General features: G+C 52.7%; 1 protein-coding gene across 1 annotated transcript in view; it reads right to left on the bottom strand.

Annotated features, from left to right (window-relative positions):
• Nucleotides 1-20000, bottom strand: part of srrt (serrate RNA effector molecule homolog (Arabidopsis)) — a 69718-nt gene that overhangs the window by 17883 nt on the left and 31835 nt on the right. Inside the window, 6 exon segments of the mRNA XM_087982906.1 lie at nt 6142-6309; nt 11133-11324; nt 14138-14216; nt 15622-15683; nt 18472-18635; nt 19599-19637. Of these exon segments, the coding sequence (XP_087839032.1) occupies nt 6142-6309; nt 11133-11324; nt 14138-14216; nt 15622-15683; nt 18472-18635; nt 19599-19637 (704 nt within the window).

Here is a 20000-nt window from a genome sequence, read left to right as displayed (position 1 = left end):
ACACTGACAGACCTGTCCCCAGCAGCACTGTACCCCAGTGTTATACAGTGACAGACCTGTCCCCATCAGTACTGTACCCCAGTGTTATACACTGACAGACCTGTCCCCACCAGTACTGTACCTCAGTGTTATACAGAGACAGACCTGTCCCCACCAGTACTGTACCCCAGTGTTATACACTGACAGACCTGTCCCCACCAGTACTGTACCCCAGTGTTATACACTGACAGACCTGTCCCCAGCAGCACTGTACCCCAGTGTTATACAGAGACAGACCTGTCCCCACCAGTACTGTACCCCAGTGTTATACACTGACAGACCGGTCCCCACCAGTACTGTACCCCAGTGTTATACAGGGACAGACCTGTCACCACCAGTACTGTACCCCAGTGTTATACAGTGACAGACCTATCCCCACCAGTACTGTACCCCAGTGTTATACACTGACAGACCTGTCCCCACCAGTACTGTACCCCAGTGTTAACAGTGACAGACCTGTCCCCACCAGTACTGTACCCCAGTGTTATACAGGGACAGACCTGTCCCCACCAGTACTGTACCCCAGTGTTATACAGTGACAGACCTGTCCCCATCAGTACTGTACCCCAGTGTTATACACTGACAGACCTGTCCCCACCAGTACTGTACCCCAGTGTTAACAGTGACAGACCTGTCCCCACCAGTACTGTACCCCAGTGTTATACAGTGACAGACCTGTCCCCATCAGTACTGTACCCCAGTGTTATACACTGACAGACCTGTCCCCACCAGTACTGTACCTCAGTGTTATACATTGACAGACCTGTCCCCACCAGTACTGTACCCCAGTGTTATACAGGGACAGACCTGTCCCCACCAGTACTGTACCCCAGTGTTAACAGTGACAGACCTGTCCCCACCAGTACTGTACCCCAGTGTTATACAGTGACAGACCTGTCCCCATCAGTACTGTACCCCAGTGTTATACACTGACAGACCTGTCCCCACCAGTACTGTACCTCAGTGTTATACATTGACAGACCTGTCCCCACCAGTACTGTACCCCAGTGTAATACAGTGACAGACCTGTCCCCACCAGTACTGTACCCCAGTGTTATACACTGACAGACCTGTCCCCACCAGTACTGTACCCCAGTGTTATACACTGACAGACCTGTCCCCAGCAGCACTGTACCCCAGTGTTATACAGAGACAGACCTGTCCCCACTAGTACTGTACCCCAGTGTTATACACTGACAGACCGGTCCCCACCAGTACTGTACCCCAGTGTTATACAGGGACAGACCTGTCACCACCAGTACTGTACCCCAGTGTTATACAGTGACAGACCTGTCCCCACCAGTACTGTACCCCAGTGTTATACACTGACAGACCTGTCCCCACCAGTACTGTACCCCAGTGTTAACAGTGACAGACCTGTCCCCACCAGTACTGTACCCCAGTGTTATACAGGGACAGACCTGTCCCCACCAGTACTGTACCCCAGTGTTAACAGTGACAGACCTGTCCCCACCAGTACTGTACCCCAGTGTTATACAGTGACAGACCTGTCCCCACCAGTACTGTACCCCAGTGTTATACAGTGACAGACCTGTCCCCACCAGTACTGTACCCCAGTGTTATACAGGGACAGACCTGTCCCCACCAGTACTGTACCCCAGTGTTATACAGTGACAGACCTGTCCCCACCAGTACTGTACCCCAGTGTAATACACTGACAGACCTGTCCCCACCAGGACTGTACCGCAGTGTTATACAGGGACAGACCTGTCATCACCAGTACTGTACCCCAGTGTTATACACTGACAGACCTGTCCCCACCAGTACTGTACCCCAGTGTTATACACTGACAGGCCTGTCCCCACCAGTACTGTACCCCAGTGTTATACAGTGACAGACCTGTCCCCCACCACTACTGTACCCCAGTGTTATACACTGACAGACCCGTCCCCACCAGTACTGTACCCCAGTGTTATACACTGACAGACCTGTCCCCTCCAGTACTGTACCCCAGTGTTATACAGTGACAGACCTGTCCCCACCAGTACTGTACCCCAGTGTTATACAGGGACAGACCTGTCCCCCACCAGTACTGTACCCCAGTGTTATACAGTGACAGGACTGTCCCCACCAGTACTGTACCCCAGTGTTATACAATGACAGGCCTGTCCCCACCAGTACTGTACCCCAGTGTTATACAGCAACAGACCGGTCATCACCAGTACTGTACCCCAGTGTTATACAGTGACAGACCTGTCCCCACCAGTACTGTACCCCAGTGTTATACACTGACAGACCTGTCCCAAGCAGTACTGTACCCCAGTGTTATACAGGGACAGACCTGTCCCCACCAGTACTGTACCCCAGTGTTATACAGTGACAGGCCTGTCCCCACCAGTACTGTACCCCAGTGTTATACAGCGACAGACCTGTCCCCACCAGTACTGTACCCCAGTATTATACAGTGACAGACGTGTCCCCACCAGTACTGTACCCCAGTGTTATACAGGGACAGACCTGTCTCCACCAGTACTGTACCCCAGTGTTACACACTGACAGACCTGTCCCCACCAGTACTGTACCCCAGTGTTATACAGCGACAGACCGGTCATCACCAGTACTGTACCCCAGTGTTATACACTGACAGACCTGTCCCAAGCAGTACTGTACCCCAGTGTTATACAGAGACAGACCTGTCCCCACCAGTACTGTACCCCAGTGTTATACAGTGACACACCTATCCCCACCAGTACTGTACCCCAGTGTTATACAGCGACAGACCTGTCCCCACCAGTACTGTACCCCAGTGTTATACAGTGACAGGCCTGTCCCCACCAGTACTGTACCCCAGTGTTATACAGCGACAGACCTGTCCCCACCAGTACTGTACCGCAGTATTATACAGTGACAGACGTGTCCCCACCAGTACTGTACCCCAGTGTTATACAGTGACAGACCTGTCCCCACCAGTACTGTACCCAGTGTTATACACTGACAGACCTGTCCCCACCAGTACTGTTCCCCAGTGTTATACACTGACAGACCTGTCCCCACCAGTACTGTACCCGTGTTATACACTGACAGACCTGTCCCCACCAGTACTGTACCCCAGTGTTATACACTGACAGACCTGTCCCCACCAGTACTGTACCCCAGTGTTATACACTGACAGACCTGTCCCCACCAGTACTGTACCCCAGTGTTATACAGTGACAGACCTGTCCCCACCAGTACTGTACCCCAGTGTTATACACTGACAGACCTGTCCCCACCAGTACTGTTCCCCAGTGTTATACACTGACAGACCTGTCCCCACCAGTACTGTACCCGTGTTATACACTGACAGACCTGTCCCCACCAGTACTGTACCCCAGTGTTATACACTGACAGGCCTGTCCCCACCAGTACTGTACACCAGTGTTATACAGCGACAGACCTGTCACCACCAGTACTGTACCCCAGTGTTAAACAGGGACAGACCTGTCCCCACCAGTACTGTACCCCCAGTGTTATACAGCGACAGACCTGTCACCACCAGTACTGTACCCCAGTGTTATACAGCGACAGACCTGTCACCACCAGTACTGTACCCCCAGTGTTATACAGCGACAGACCTGTCATCACCAGTACTGTACCCCAGTGTTATACAGCGACAGACCTGTCACCACCAGTACTGTACCCCCAGTGTTATACAGCGACAGACCCGTCACCACGAGTACTGTACCCCAGTGTTATACAGCAATAGACCTGTCCCCACCAGTACTGTACCCCAGTGTTATACACTGACAGACCTGTCCCCACCAGTACTGTACCCCAGTGTTATACAGTGACAGACCTGTCCCCACCAGTACTGTACCCCAGTGTTACACAGTGACAGACCTGTCCCCACCAGTACTGTACCCCAGTGTTATACAGTGACAGACCTGTCCCCAACAGTACTGTACCCCAGTGTTATACACTGACAGACCTGTCCCCACCAGTACTGTACCCCAGTGTTAAACACTGACAGACCTGTCCCCACCAGTACTGTACCCCAGTGTTATACAGTGACAGACCTGTCCCCACCAGTACTGTACCCCAGTGTTATACACTGACAGACCTGTGCCCACCAGTACTGTACCCCAGTGTTATACACTGACAGACCTGTCCCCACCAGTACTGTACCCCAGTGTTATACACTGACAGACCTGTCCCCACCAGTACTGTACCCCAGTGTTATACAGTGACAGACCTGTCCCCACCAGTACTGTACCCCAGTGTTATACACTGACAGACCTGTCCCCACCAGTACTGTACCCCAGTGTTATACACTGACAGACCTGTCCCCACCAGTACTGTACCCCAGTGTTATACACTGACAGGCCTGTCCCCACCAGTACTGTACCCCAGTGTTATACAGCGACAGACCTGTCACCACCAGTACTGTACCCCCAGTGTTATACAGCGACAGACCTGTCATCACCAGTACTGTACCCCAGTGTTAAACTGGGACAGACCTGTCCCCACCAGTACTGTACCCCAGTGTTATACACTGACAGACCTGTCTCCACCAGTACTGTACCCCAGTGTTACACACTGACAGACCTGTCCCCACCAGTACTGTACCCCAGTATTATACAGTGACAGACACGTCCCCACCAGTACTGTACCCCAGTATTATACAGTGACAGACGTGTCCCCACCAGTACTGTCCCCCAGTGTTATACACTGACAGACCTGTCCCCACCAGTACTGTACCCCAGTGTTACACACTGACAGACCTGTCTCCACCAGTCCTGTACCCCAGTGTTACACACTGACAGACCTGTCCCCACCAGTACTGTACCCCAGTATTATACAGTGACAGACGTGTCCCCACCAGTACTGTACCCCAGTGTTATACAGGGACAGACATGTCCCCACCAGTACTGTACCCCAGTGTTATACAGTGACAGATCTGTCCCCACCAGTATTGTACCCCAGTGTTATACACTGACAGACCTGTCCCCACCAGTACCGTACCCCAGTGTTATACAGTGACAGACCCGTCCCCACCAGTACTGTACCCCAGTGTTATACAGTGACAGACCTGTCCCCACCAGTACTGTACCCCAGTGTTATACGCTGACAGACCTGTCCCCACCAGTACTGTACCCCAGTGTTATACAGTGACAGACCTGTCCCCACCAGTACTGTACCCCAGTGTTATACAGCGACAGACCTGTCACCACCAGTACTGTACCCCAGTGTTATACACTGACAGACCTGTCCCCACCAGTACTGTACCCCAGTGTTATACACTGACAGACCTGTCCCCACCAGTACTGTACCCCAGGGTTATACAGCGACAGACCTGTCACCACCAGTACTGTACCCCAGTGTTATACACTGACAGACCTGTCACCACCAGTACTGTACCCCAGTGTTATACACTGACAGACCTGTCCCCACCAGTACCGTACCCCAGTGTTATACACTGACAGACCTGTCCCCACCAGTACTGTACCCCAGGGTTATACAGCGACAGACCTGTCCCCACCAGTACTGTACCCCAGGGTTATACAGTGACAGACCTGTCACCACCAGTACTGTACCCCAGTGTTATACACTGACAGACCTGTCCCCACCAGTACCGTACCCCAGTGTTATACACTGACAGACCTGTCCCCACCAGTACTGTACCCCAGTGTTATACACTGACAGACCTGTCCCCACCAGTACCGTACCCCAGTGTTATACAGCGACAGACCTGTCCCCACCAGTACTGTACCCCAGGGTTATACAGGGGTAGATGTGACCCCGATGTACACTTTGCCTCAGAGAGCTAAATTGCAAATTGCCCTTTTAGCTTCAGTGTAGCTTGGAATAAAATTCCACAGTGAGAGAACATTTTCACTGATGTACTAATTTAATTGAGCTGTGAACTGTCCTGCCACTGGTGAGAATCAAAGCTGAAGTATTCAAACTGATGAGTTTCTGAAATTAACTGGGAAGCTACCGTTGAAAAGTAAACGGAATAACACGCCCTGAAGAGCAGCTCGTGCTCAATAGCTTTTTATCCAAAAGCCCTCTCAGTGCGTGAAGGGTCACAGACAGTTTCGCTCTCTGGAACATTAATGCTGAGTGTGTCACTGCCTACACAGTGCCTGAGACGCATCGTACCTTGATGAGTTTCTCATCCCTCTCGATATTGACCTCTGGGTTGCCTTCCTTCGGTCCATCGTCCGGTGCCTCAGTGGCATTGCCCATCAGCTCCTCTTCCTCAGCGCTCACTTCCTCAATCAGGTAATCAGTGATGTTCTTCAGGATGGGGTTTTGAGAGGACAGGTTCTGTGGATGAAACACAAGGAGGGTCCGAACCGGGGAAAGCTGATTTGCCAAATACCTTCACCCAAACACTCAGGGCATCACCAGCAAGACAGAGAGTTACTGGACACAATCAGATGGTAATATGCTCCAAACAAAACATGGCCCTCACGCGAGAGTACCGCACTCTCAGCTCAGCCATCAAATCGTGGCCCCATGTCTGCACTCAGCTGGATCCCGGTGCTCACTTGGAATGGGAGTGCTATGACGTTTGGGATCTTGCTGTGCAGAACTTGGCTGCCAGCAGCTACACGCCAAAAGTAACGGCTGGGCATTAGAGTTTGGGGCGACACGGTGTCTCAGTGGTTAACACTACTTCTCTCCACCCGGGGGACCCAGGTTCGATTCCAGCCTCAGGCGACTGACTGTGTGGAGTTTGCACATTCTCCTCGTATCTGTGTGGGTTTCCTCCGGGTGCTCCGGTTTCCTCCCACAGTCCAAAGATGTGCAGGTTAGGGTGGATTGGCCATGGGAAATTGTCCCATAGTGCCCAGGGATGTGCAGGTTTGGGTGGATTGGCCGTGGGAAATTGTCCCATAGTGCCCAGGGATGTGCAGGTTTGGGTGGGTTGGCCATGGGAAATTGTCCCATAGTGCCCAGGGATGTGCAGGTTAGGGTGGGTTGGCCATGGGAAATTGTCCCATAGTGCCCAGGGATGTGCAGGTTAGGGTGGGTTGGCCGTGGGAAATTGTCCCATAGTGCCCAGGGATGTGCAGGTTAGGGTGGATTGGCCATGGGAAATTGTCCCATAGTGTCCAGGGATGTGCAGGTTAGGGTGGGTTGGCCATGGGAAATTGTCCCATAGTGCCCAGGGATGTACAGGTTAGGGTGGGTTGGCCATGGGAAATTGTCCCATAGTGCCCAGGGATGTGCAGGTTAGGGTGGGTTGGCCATGGGAAATTGTCCCATAGTGCCCAGGGATGTGCAGGTTAGGGTGGATTGGCCATGGGAAATTGTCCCATAGTGCCCAGGGATGTGCAGGTTAGGGTGGGTTGGCCATGGGAAATTGTCCCATAGTGCCCAGGCATGTGCAGGTTAGGGTGGATTGGCCGTGGGAAATTATTATGTGAGGGTTACAGACAGAATGCGATTAACAGTCAATCAGTGGCTGCTTTAAACAAGGTGTCCATGCCCTCAAGGCAGCCAGTGTCAAGTTACAACACCGCCCAGTATTTCTGATACCAACACCCTGTCTTGCTTCCACGCTATTGCTGCCAATGTTGATGCCCTACGGAGGAACTGATAACAGGTTGGCACTGTCTGTTCTGCTGGCCTGGCACTGGATATAAAACAAGATTCAATCTTCCATGATCTCCCAGCTAAACGTGTCTCCCTCAAACACCGCTCACACAAACCAACCAGGAACCTATCTAAGCAACTTCCAGTTTAACACTGGGGGAGGTCAGTCCTCAATAGGTCAGGGGGCAGAGGGGACACAGGAGTGGGGAGGTTAGGTCATACCCAGACACCACCCTCACTGAATGGTGGGGGGGCGGGGGAGTTTAGATTATACCACCCTCACTGAATGGTAGGGGGGGTGGGGAGTTTAGATTATACCACCCTCATTGATTGGTGGTGGGTGTGGTGGTGGGGGGGGGGGGGGGGGGGGGGAGTTTAGATTATACCACCCTCATTGATTGGTGGTGGGTGTGGTGGTGGGGGGGGGGGGGGGGGGGGGAGTTTAGATTATACCACCCTCATTGATTGGTGGTGGGTGTGGTGGTGGGGGGGGGGGGGGAGTTTAGATTATACCACCCTCATTGATTGGTGGTGGGTGTGGTGGTGGGGGGGGGGGGGGGGGGGGGGGGGAGTTTAGATTATACCACCCTCATTGATTGGTGGTGGGTGTGGTGGTGGGGGGGGGGGGGAGTTTAGATTATACCACCCTCATTGATTGGTGGTGGGTGTGGTGGTGGGGGGGGGGGGGGGGAGTTTAGATTATACCACCCTCACTGAATGGTGGGGGGTTTAGATTATACCATCCTCACTGAATGGTGGGGGATTTAGATTATACCATCCTCACCGAATGGTGGGGGGGCTGGGGAGGTTAGATTGTACCACCCTCACTGATTGGTGGGGGGGGGTGGGGAGTTTAGATTATACCACCCTCACTGAATGGTGGGGGGTTTAGATTATACCATCCTCACTGAATGGTGGGGGATTTAGATTATACCATCCTCACTGAATGGTGGGGGGTTTAGATTATACTACCCTCACTGAATGGTGGGGGGTTTAGATTATACCATCCTCACTGAATGGTGGGGGATTTAGATTATACCATCCTCACTGAATGGTGGGGGGTTTAGATTATACCATCCTCACTGAATGGTGGGGGATTTAGATTATACCATCCTCACTGAATGGTGGGGGGTTTAGATTATACTACCCTCACTGAATGATGGGGGGTTTAGATTATACCATCCTCACTGAATGGTGGGGGGTTTAGATTATACCATCCTCACTGAATGGTGGGGGATTTAGATTATACCACCCTCACTGAATGGTGGTGGGTGGGGGGGGAGTTTAGATTATACCCAGACCACCCTCACTGAATGGTGGGGGTGACTGGATAGGGCCTGCTCCTAACTTGGATGTGCAATTTACTTCGGAGACATTTCTCACATAAATGAGAATTGCACATTTTTAAAATTATTATGACATCAAAACGGAAAATGGATTTGCACAGCATCGAGTGCCCATTCAGCCCATTGTGATTATACTAGCCCTTGTGGACAATTGATCTGAATACCTCCGCTTTGCCCATTCCCCGTAATTTGTCTTTGATTCCCTTCTGACTACATCCGTCACATCCAATGTTTCAAACAGCGTGTTCCCGATCCCAATAACGTGCTTTCTCCCATGTGTACTGCTCAGCTCAGTTATGGGAATGTGAGTTGCAGACGTTTCGTCCCCTGTATCGGTGACATCCTCAGTGTTTGGGAGCCTCCTGTGAAGCGCTTCTGTGATGTTTTCTCCGGCATTTGTAGTGGTTTGAATCTGTCGCTTCCGGTTGTCAGTTCCAGCTGTCTGCTGCAGTGGCCGGTATACTGGGTCCAGGTCGATGTGCTTATTGATTGAATCTGTGGATGAGTGTCATGCCTCGAGGAATTCCCTGGCTGTTCTCTGTTTGGCTTGTCCTATAATAGTAGTCGACAGCTGGAACTGACAACCGAAAGCGGCAGATTCAAACCACTACAAATGCCGGAGGAAACACCACAGAAGCGCTTCACAGGAGGCTCCCAAGCACGGAGGATGTCACCTAGACAGGGGACGAAACGTCTACAACTCACATTCCCAGCTCGGCGAACAGAACCACAACAACGAGCACCCGAGCTACAAATCTTCTCCCAGACTTTGATCAGTTATGGTAACATCAGTTCCCTTTGGTTAGTGATCCTCCTAAGGTTGAAATACCTCCTCCTTATCAAAACACTTTACACCTTCAACAAAACCTCCCCAAGCCCTCGCTGCTGTAAGGACGCTGATATCCCACACGATCTGGTGATGAACCCCACTCTGTGTGTATTGCTCACTGATGACAGGGTGAGAAAAGGCACCACCAAAACAGCAGCCACATTTCTGCTCAGCGGAACGTAAAACAAATTACAGCCACTGGTTGTAAGTTGTTTATAAGGGTTTGCAGAAAGCTGTCTTTATGTTACTGATCACATCAGTTTACTGCACACACTGCCTTCCTGTTCACCAGCTAAACTAAACCTGGAGTGTGCACTAACCATTGCAATCAATCTCTGTTCGTGAATCTGCAGCAGGGAACGCGGGGGGGGGGGTCACCCCACTGCAGCATTGCAAAGGGGCGCTGATATTGATGGAATAATTCCAATTAAAAATAAGAAATTTTACTTTGAGGGTGTGGTGTTGATGGAGAGGCTCACGTTAGCTCAGAACGGAGTTAACCCACTTGACCTGCAAGGCCAGAGGCTCAGGCTGAAAGTGACAAGTGAGATTGACAGCCTTTATCAGACACAATCCGTTAGGGACGAACCGCGGGGAACTCCTTGAGCAATTCGGCCACACCAGGAGGGTGTATCGGCACCGAACTGAAACCATCAGCTTTCAACAGCTTCCAAACAGGACAGCTGAAACATCTTACAGAAAAGGCAACCCCTTTGTCACTGCCTCATTTGGAAAATGCTTTAGTTGCCCCTGTGTTTCCTGGGTGTAAGCAGCTCTGCTTTGGGATGACGGACAGTTATAGGAAAGATGTTGCGAAACTTGAAAGGGTTCAGAAAAGATTTACAAGGATGTTGCCAGGGTTGGAGGATCTGAGCTACAGGGAGAGGCTGAACAGGCTGGGGCTGTTTTCCCTGGAGCGTCGGAGGATGCAGAGGTTTATAAAATCATGAAGGACATGGATAGGATAAATAGAAAAAGTCTCTTCCCTGGGGTCGGGGAGTCCAGAACTAGAGGGAATAGGTTTAGGGTGAGAGGGGAAAGATATAAAAGAGACCTAAGGGGCAACTCTTTCACACACAGGGTGGTACGTGTAAAGAATGAGCTTCCAGAGGAAGTGGTGAAGGCTGGTACAATTACAACATTTAAGAGGCATCTGAATGGGAGTATGAATAGGACGGGTTTGGAGGGATATGGGCCGGGTGCTGGCAAACAGGACTAGATTAATTTCAGAAATCCGAATGGCATGGATGGGTTGGACTGAAGGGTCTGTTTCCATGTTGCACATTTCTATGACTCTCCTCCTGCTCAACACAGTGTTAGTGAACACAGTCAGACAGAGAGCCCCGTGACCTTCCAGCTTGCCCCACACTGACCTCAACGCGGCCTTCCTCAGTGACGGTCTCAGAGGACCACAGTTGCGAGCGGTCGTCCAGTGAGTGGATGAGTTTAGCTGCGAGTTTGATGTCGTTGCGAACAATCTGTTTGTGCTGCGTGATACCGTTAATACTGCGGACACGGCGGGCCAAATCCCGATTCACCACCGGGCTCAGCTCACAGTCTCGGAGCTGCAGGGAAAGAGACACAATCACACCATCACTGGATAGCCCACAGGCCATTCAGCCCATTCCACTCCATGCTGGGTCCCTCCCACAACCAGTTTCATCTCCCCTTGTCAGAATGTCTTGTTCATTTCCCTTCACGGGTTTCCCTTCAATGGATCGACACTACTGCAGGAGAGTGTCCCACCTTCTCCCTACACTTGGGGTTTCTCCTGAACTCACCACGTCAATCACTCACATCAACCCGCGACAGAGCATCAGTCATCATCATACCATCACAGAATCCCAACAATAGACAATAGGTGCAGGAGTAGGCCATTCTGTCCCTCGAGCCTGCACCGCCATTCAATATGACCATGGCGGATCATCCTTAATCAGTATCCTGTTCCTGCATAACCCTTGATTCCACAATCTTTGAGAGCTCTATCCAACTCTTTCTTAAATGAATCCAGAGACTGGGCCTCCACTGCCCTCTGGGGCAGAGCATTCCACACAGCCACCACTCTCTGGGTGAAGATGTTTCTCCTCATCTCTGTCCTAAATGGTCTACCCCGTATTTTTAAGCTGTGTCCGACAGTGTGGAAAATGGGCCATTTGGCCCATTGGATCCACACAAGCCCTTCTAACAGCATCACACTCAGACCCACGCCCTTACCCTACCCCAGAAGCCCTGCATTTCCCATGGCACAACCCTGGGCACTATGGGGCAATTTCCCATGGCCAACCCACCCTAACCTGCACATCCCTGGGCACTATGGGACAATTTCCCATGGCCAATCCACCCTAACCTGCACATCCCTGGGCACTATGGGACAATTTCCCATGGCCAACCCACCCTAACCTGCACATCCCTGGACACTATGGGACAATTTCCCACGGCCAATCCACCCTAACCTGCACATCTCTGGGCATTATGGGACAATTTCCCATGGCCAATCCACCCTAACCTGCACATCCCTGGACTTTATGGGGCAATTTCCCATGGCCAACCCACCCTAACCTGCACATCCCTGGACTTTATGGGGCAATTTCCCATGGCCAAACCACCCTAACCTGCACATCCCTGGACTTTATGGGACAATTTCCCATGGCCAACCCACCCTAACCTGCACATCCCTGGACTTTATGGGACAATTTCCCATGGCCAACCCACCCTAACCTGCACATCCCTGGACTTTATGGGACAATTTCCCACGGCCAATCCACCGTAACCTGCACATCCCTGGGCATTATGGGACAATTTCCCATGGCCAACCCACCCTAACCTGCACAACTCTGGACTGTGGGAGGAAACCGGAGCACCCAGAGGAAACCCACGCAGACACAGGGAGAATGTGCAAACTCCACACAGACAGTTGCTCAAGGGTGGAATCGAACCCGGGTCCCTGGCGTTGTAAGGCACAGTGCCAACCACTGAGCCACTTGAAGATGAAACCAGGCCATCAGAGTTTGTCTGTGATTCGCACCCAGGACCTCTTGTATGTCTCACACCCAATCCCAAAAGGGAAAATCATAGCCCTAGACCAATGAGCCATTACTGCTGTTGGAGCACAGGTCTCTCATATCAACAACCACAGCAAATTGTGACTGAGTGGCCTCTTGGGCAGAGTGTGATGGCTGGATATTCAACCTTAAAAGCATCACATCCACAGCATGGAATTGTTATCAATGCACCCCTCGCAGACAATGTTACACCATGTGACTGCAGGGGCGGTGCTGATTCTCTGAGCCTCCACTCCCATGTTGTGGGGCTTAGAACTGACAGAGTACAGACGAGAGAGAGAGAGAGAGAGAGAGAGAGAGAGAGAGAGAGAGAGAGAGAGAGAGCGTGTGTGTAAGAGAGAGAGAGTGAGAGGGAGAGCAAGAGAGAGAAGGACAGACAGAAAGAGAGCGAGAAAGAGAGAGCAAGAGAGGGAGAGCGAGAGCGAGAGAGGGAGAGGGAGAGAGGGAGAGGGAGAGCGGGAGAGGGAGAGGGAGAGCGAGAGAGGGAGAGCGAGAGAGGGAGAGCGAGAGCGAGAGAGGGAGAGCGAGAGAGGGAGAGCGAGAGAGGGAGAGCGAGAGAGGGAGAGCGAGAGAGGGAGAGCGAGAGAGGGAGAGCGAGAGAGGGAGAGCGAGAGAGGGAGAGCGAGAGAGGGAGAGCGAGAGAGGGAGAGCGAGAGAGGGAGAGCGAGAGAGGGAGAGCGAGAGAGGGAGAGCGAGAGAGGGAGAGTGAGAGCGAGAGAGGGAGAGCGAGAGAGGGAGAGCGAGAGAGGGAGAGCGAGAGAGGGAGAGCGAGAGAGGGAGAGCGAGAGAGGGAGAGCGAGAGAGGGAGAGCGAGAGCGAGAGAGAGTGGGGGGAGAGAGAGAGAGGAACAGAGAGAGAGCGTGAGAAATAGCGAGAAAGAGAGAGCGATAGAGAGAAAGAGTGGGAAAGAGAGGGGGGGGGAGAGAGAGAGAGAGAGAGGAAGAGAGAGAGAGAGAAAAAGAAAGAGAGAAAGAAAGAGAGAGAGAGAGAAAGGGAGACCGCGAGAGAGAGAACACACACACAGAACCTGTAGCCTCCTGAGTCTCTGTAGCTGAGAGACCGCGGCTGGGGAGGTCGGGTCTCCATCATATAATCGCAGAGTCAGGAAGACATGAGAGGCATTAATAGACAGAGCGTCATGTGACGGGGGGGGGGGGCAACTGTGAACTTCACGCAGCATATCTGGCAGGAAGGGCAGGTAAAGCCCTCCCCTCACCCAGAATGGGGCTGAAGAAGCCTTGGTTTACTGGAAGGGTGAATCCGAACCCATCCCGAACCCAGCCCACAGCTACACTACCCGACCCAGAAACACTTACTCGGATATTTTGGAGATTCCAACAAATTTCTTTGATGTTGACACTGCGATCGAAGGTGACCCACGCTCGCCGATAAAATCTAAATCAACAGAGAAGGGAACAAACAGCAACAAAATCAGCTCCAGCCCGTTGCCCCGGTAACCATTCCCATCGAGAGGGAAGCAGGCAGGGTCTCACTGAGATCTTTCCACCAACACTGCTTTCCTCACAGATCCCCCGAGGCTCATTTCAGGGAAAGGTCAAGTAAATCTGTCCCAAATCGTCCAGGCCAGGCACCTTACAGACCATGGATAGCACTGCAGTCTAATCCAGACACTCCTGCTCTGGGTACAACGGGTCCACTATTCTCACTGTGCTGACCAGTTAGCACAATATTCACCTCAATTCTGTGAAAGCTGCTGGTTTGCAACACCGAGCAATGGAGACTCAACCAAAGTGTATCGCTGTCTTCAGCAGCACAGAGGGAGCAGTGACAGACACGCTGTCTTAACCGAGGGAGGGCCGCACTGTCGGAGGGTCAGTGCTGAGGGAGTGGGCACTGTCGGAGGGTCAGTGCTGAGGGAGCGCCGCACTGTCGGAGGGTCAGTGCTGAGGGAGTGGGCACTGTCGGAGGGTCAGTGCTGAGGGAGTGGGCACTGTCGGAGGGTCAGTGCTGAGGGAGTGGGCACTGTCGGAGGGTCAGTGCTGAGGGAGTGCCGCACTGTCGGAGGGTCAGTGCTGAGGGAGCGCCGCACTGTCGGAGGGTCAGTGCTGAGGGAGTGGGCACTGTCGGAGGGTCAGTGCTGAGGGAGTGGGCACTGTCAGAGGGTCAGTGCTGAGGGAGTGCGGCACTGTCAGAGGGTCAGTGCTGAGGGAGTGCCGCACTGTCAGAGGGTCAGTGCTGAGGGAGCGCCGCACTGTCGGAGGGTCAGTGCTGAGGGAGTGGGCACTGTCGGAGGGTCAGTGCTGAGGGAGTGGGCACTGTCGGAGGGTCAGTGCTGAGGGAGTGGGCACTGTCGGAGGGTCAGTGCTGAGGGAGTGCCGCACTGTCGGAGGGTCAGTGCTGAGGGAGTGGGCACTGTCAGAGGGTCAGTGCTGAGGGAGTGCGGCACTGTCAGAGGGTCAGTGCTGAGGGAGTGCCGCACTGTCAGAGGGTCAGTGCTGAGGGAGTGGGCACCGTCGGAGGGTCAGTGCTGAGGGAGTGGGCACTGTCGGAGGGTCAGTGCTGAGGGAGTGGGCACTGTCGGAGGGTCAGTGCTGAGGGAGCACCGCACTGTTGGAGGGTCAGTGCTGAGGGAGTGCCGCACTGTCGGAGGGTCAGTGCTGAGGGAGTGCCGCACTGTCGGAGGGTCAGTGCTGAGGGAGCGTCGGAGGGTCAGTGCTGAGGGAGCGCCGCACTGTCGGTGGGTCAGTGCTGAGGGAGTGCCACACTGTCGGTGGGTCAGTGCTGAGGGAGTGGGCATTGTCCTTTTGTTGGTCCATTACAGACCATGCGTCAGACTTACCTGCGCTCTGGCTGTGGGTCAGATAATGCCACTCTCATGAAGCCGGGAAACCGTTTACAAAGCTGAAGAAAAGTAAAGTCAGTTGTTAATATTTATTAAAATCAGTAATCTGAATATTGCATAAACGTATTATCGCAGCGATAGGAAAAAGCCTGGAGATTTGCCAGATGTTTTGCCTGTGGTGCCTGAAGGATGCAGTACACACTCCAATGTTTCCGAATCCCCCAGACTCAGGTGGACACAGCAGCATTATACAGCTTAATGGTGACGTGAAATTTGGCAAGAACACAGAGTGATGAGGATAGTCACTGATTCAGAAAGACAGAAGGATGAAATGCAGATGGAGCTCAACACTGAGACATGCGGGGTACTTTGAGTGCAATGAGGAGGAAAGACAGGACAGGAGAAATGGCAAGATTTCAAACATCATAAACAGGCAGTGAAACGCTAGGAAATAAAAACCGAAAGCACTGCTGATGCTGCACATCAGAAGTTGCTGGGAAAGCTCAGCACGCCTGGCATTGTCTGTGAAGAGAAGTCAGCGTTAACCCGAGCCGAAACACTAACTCTGATTTCTCTCCAGGGACACATTACAGAAATGCAGCCAGGCTCAGTCCAGACTGTCAGGTGTCCTTCAGTTTCTTAACAGAGGAACAAAAGAGAGACAGTGTAGAGGAAGCTTTACTCTGCATCTAACCCCGTGCTGTCCCTGTCCCTGGGAGTGTTTGATGGGGGGACAGAGTAGAGAGAGCTTTACTCTGTATCTAACCCCGTGCTGTCCCTGGGAGTGTTTGATGGGGGGACAGAGTAGAGAGAGCTTTACTCTGTATCTAACCCCGTGCTGTCCCTGTCCTGGGAGTGTTTGATGGGGGGACAGAGTAGAGGGAGCTTTACTCTGTATCTAACCCCGTGCTGTCCCTGTCCCTGGGAGTGTTTGATGGGGGGACAGAGAGAGCTTTACTCTGTATCTAACCCCGTGCTGTCCCTGTCCTGGGAGTTTTTGATGGGGGACAGTGTAGAGGGAGCTTTACTCTGTATCTAACCCTGTGCTGTTCCTGTCCTGGGAGTGTTTGATGGGGGACAGTGTAGAGGGAGCTTTACCCTGTATCTAACCCCGTGCTGTCCCTGTCCCTGGGAGTGTTTGATGGGGGGGACAGTGTAGAGATAGCTTTACTCTGCATCTAACCCCGTGCTGTCCCTGTCCTGGGAGTGTTTGATGGGGGTTAGAATAGAGGGAGCTTTACTCTGTGTCTAACCCCGTGCTGTCCCTGTCCCTGGGAGTGTTTGATGGGGGACAGTGTAGAGGGAGCTTTACTCTGTATCTAACCCCGTGCTGTCCTTGTTCTGGGAGTGTTTGATGGGGGGACAGTGTAGTGGGAGCTTTACTCTGTGTCTAACCCCGTGCTGTCCCTGTCCCTGGGAGTGTTTGATGGGGGACAGTGTAGAGGGAGCTTTACTCTGTATCTAACCCCCTGCTGTCCCTGTCCCTGGGAGTGTTTGATGGGGGGACAGTGTAGAGAGAGCTTTACTCTGTATCTAACCCCGTGCTGTCCCTGTCCCTGGGAGTGTTTGATGGGGGACAGTGTAGAGGGAGCTTTACTCTGTATCTAACCCCGTGCTGTCCCTGTCCCTGGGAGTGTTTGATGGGGGACAGTGTAGAGGTAGCTTTACTCTGTATCTAACCCCGTGCTGTCCCTGTCCCTGGGAGTGTTTGATGGGGGGGACAGTGTAGAGGGAGCTTTACTCTGTATCTAACCCCGTGCTGTCCCTGTCCCTGGGAGTGTTTGATGGGGGACAGTGTAGAGGGAGCTTTACTCTGTATCTAACCCCGTGCTGTCCCTGTCCCTGGGAGTGTTTGATGGGGGACAGTGTAGAGGGAGCTTTACTCTGTATCTAACCCCGTGCTGTCCCTGTCCCTGGGAGTGTTTGATGGGGGACAGTGTAGAGGGAGCTTTACTCTGTATCTAACCCCGTGCTGTCCCTGTCCCTGGGAGTGTTTGATGGGGGACAGTGTAGAGGGAGCTTTACTCTGTATCTAACCCCGTGCTGTCCCTGTCCCTGGGAGTGTTTGATGGGGGACAGTGTAGAGGTAGCTTTACTCTGTATCTAACCCTGTGCTGTCCCTGTCCCTGGGAGTGTTTGATGGGGGGGACAGTGTAGAGGGAGCTTTACTCTGTATCTAACCCCGTGCTGTCCCTGTCCCTGGGAGTGTTTGATGGGGGACAGTGTAGAGGGAGCTTTACTCTGTATCTAACCCCGTGCTGTCCCTGTCCCTGGGAGTGTTTGATGGGGGACAGTGTAGAGGGAGCTTTACTCTGTATCTAACCCCGTGCTGTCCCTGTCCCTGGGAGTGTTTGATGGGGGACAGTGTAGAGGGAGCTTTACTCTGTATCTAACCCCGTGCTGTCCCTGTCCCTGGGAGTGTTTGATGGGGGACAGTGTAGAGGTAGCTTTACTCTGTATCTAACCCCGTGCTGTCCCTGTCCCTGGGAGTGTTTGATGGGGGGGGACAGTGTAGAGGGAGCTTTACTCTGTATCTAACCCCGTGCTGTCCCTGTCCCTGGGAGTGTTTGATGGGGGACAGTGTAGAGGGAGCTTTACTCTGTATCTAACCCCGTGCTGTCCCTGTCCCTGGGAGTGTTTGATGGGGGACAGTGTAGAGGTAGCTTTACTCTGTATCTAACCCTGTGCTGTCCCTGTCCTGGGAGTGTTTGATGGGGGACAGTTTGATGGGGGGGGGGGGGGGGGGGGGGGGGGGGGGGAGAACAGTGTAGAGGGAGCTTTACCCTGTATCTGTTCTAACCCCGGGTGCTTGCCTGCCCGGTGAGTGGGAGGCGGTGCTGAACGTACCGATATGATTTCGGCCTTGGAGATATTCGGAGCGATGCTCCTCATGAACAGTGAGCAGGTTTTGTGAAGCGGCCGAGGTTTCGGAGTGATCTCAATCTCTTTCTTCTCCTCCTTTGGTTTCTCCTTCTGTTTCTCCTCTTCCTTGTTCTCTGGTTTGGGCTCCTCTGTGCAGCAGGGAGACACTGTCAGCATTTCAGCAGCAGGGGGCAGTGGTGTCCTCCCCATCCTGCAAACCCCACTCTGTCCCTGGAACCCCCAGCTCTGTCTCAGTCAGCCCACTCAGACCCGGGTTGGGCAGCTGAGACAATACAGCCCTCGGGGAGAGGGTACTCACAGCCTGTACATCTCTGTCACACACGAGTCATAGAGACGTACAGCATGGAAACAGACCCTTCGGCCCAACCCGTCCATGCCGACCAGATATCCCAACCCAATCTAGTCCCACCTGCCAGCACCCGGCCCATATCCCTCCAAACCCTTCCTATCCATACACCCATCCAGATGCCTCTTAAATGCTGTAATTGTACCAGCCTCCCCCACTTCCTCTGGCAGCTCACTCCATACACCTACCACCCTCTGTGTGAAAAAGTTGCCCCTTAGGTCTGTTTTATATCTTTCCCCTCTCACCCTAAACCTATGCCCCTCTAGTTCTGGACTCCCCCATCCCAGGGAAAAGACTTTGTCTATTTATCCTATCCATGCCCTTCGTGATTTTATAAACCTCTATTAGGTCACCCCTCAGCCTCCGACGCTCCAGGGAAAACAGCTCCAGCCTGTTCAACCTCTCCCTGTAGCCAAACCCTCCAACCCTGGCAACATCCTTGTAAATTAATGGGCATTTAAGCGGGCATTGGATAGGCATATGGAGGATAATGGGCTAGTGTAGGTTAGATGGGCTTGGATCGGCACAACATCCAGGGCCGAAGGGCCTGAACTGCGCTGTATTCTTCTATGTTCTATGTAAATCTTTAATGAATCCTTCCAAGTTTCCCCACATCCTTCCTACAGCAGGGAGGCCAAGACTGAACGCAGCATTCCAAAACTGGCCTAACCAAAGACCTGTACTGACGCAACATGACCTCCCAATACCTATACCGACCTCAGACTGGTTAGACAGAGGGACCTACCTTCCTTTTGGCTTTTCTCCCCCTCTCCCTTCGGCTTGCCTGTGTGAAAATACAGACAGAGAGAGCGGAGACATGAACATACAGAGGGTAACTGAGCAAACAGCTATGAACAGAGGGTAGCCTGTGATTTAACCCCAAAGGGTCTCTGGGTGCTGGGCAATTTTAATAAGTAGCATTGTTCCCACTGCAGGATGAAACCAGCTGCCGAGGTTGGGGGGGAGGGGTCATCAGAGGGTGAAGCAACATCGGCGGAGAGTTTATAAGGTTATTTCAGGATTGAAAGGATATTGGAGGGGGGTAGGTGGGAAAGGGGAGTGATCCCATCAGTTGTGATCAGACCGAATGGAACAGCAGGTTCGAGGGGCAGAGTGGCCTTACCCTGCTCCCGGCTCATGTGTAGTT

Source organism: Chiloscyllium plagiosum, unplaced genomic scaffold (assembly GCF_037043375.1).
Source record: "Chiloscyllium plagiosum isolate Xiang-an unplaced genomic scaffold, Cpla_swu_hap1 HiC_scaffold_44, whole genome shotgun sequence".
Classification (NCBI taxonomy): domain Eukaryota; kingdom Metazoa; phylum Chordata; class Chondrichthyes; order Orectolobiformes; family Hemiscylliidae; genus Chiloscyllium; species Chiloscyllium plagiosum.
This window is presented reverse-complemented; position numbering and strand designations above follow the sequence as displayed.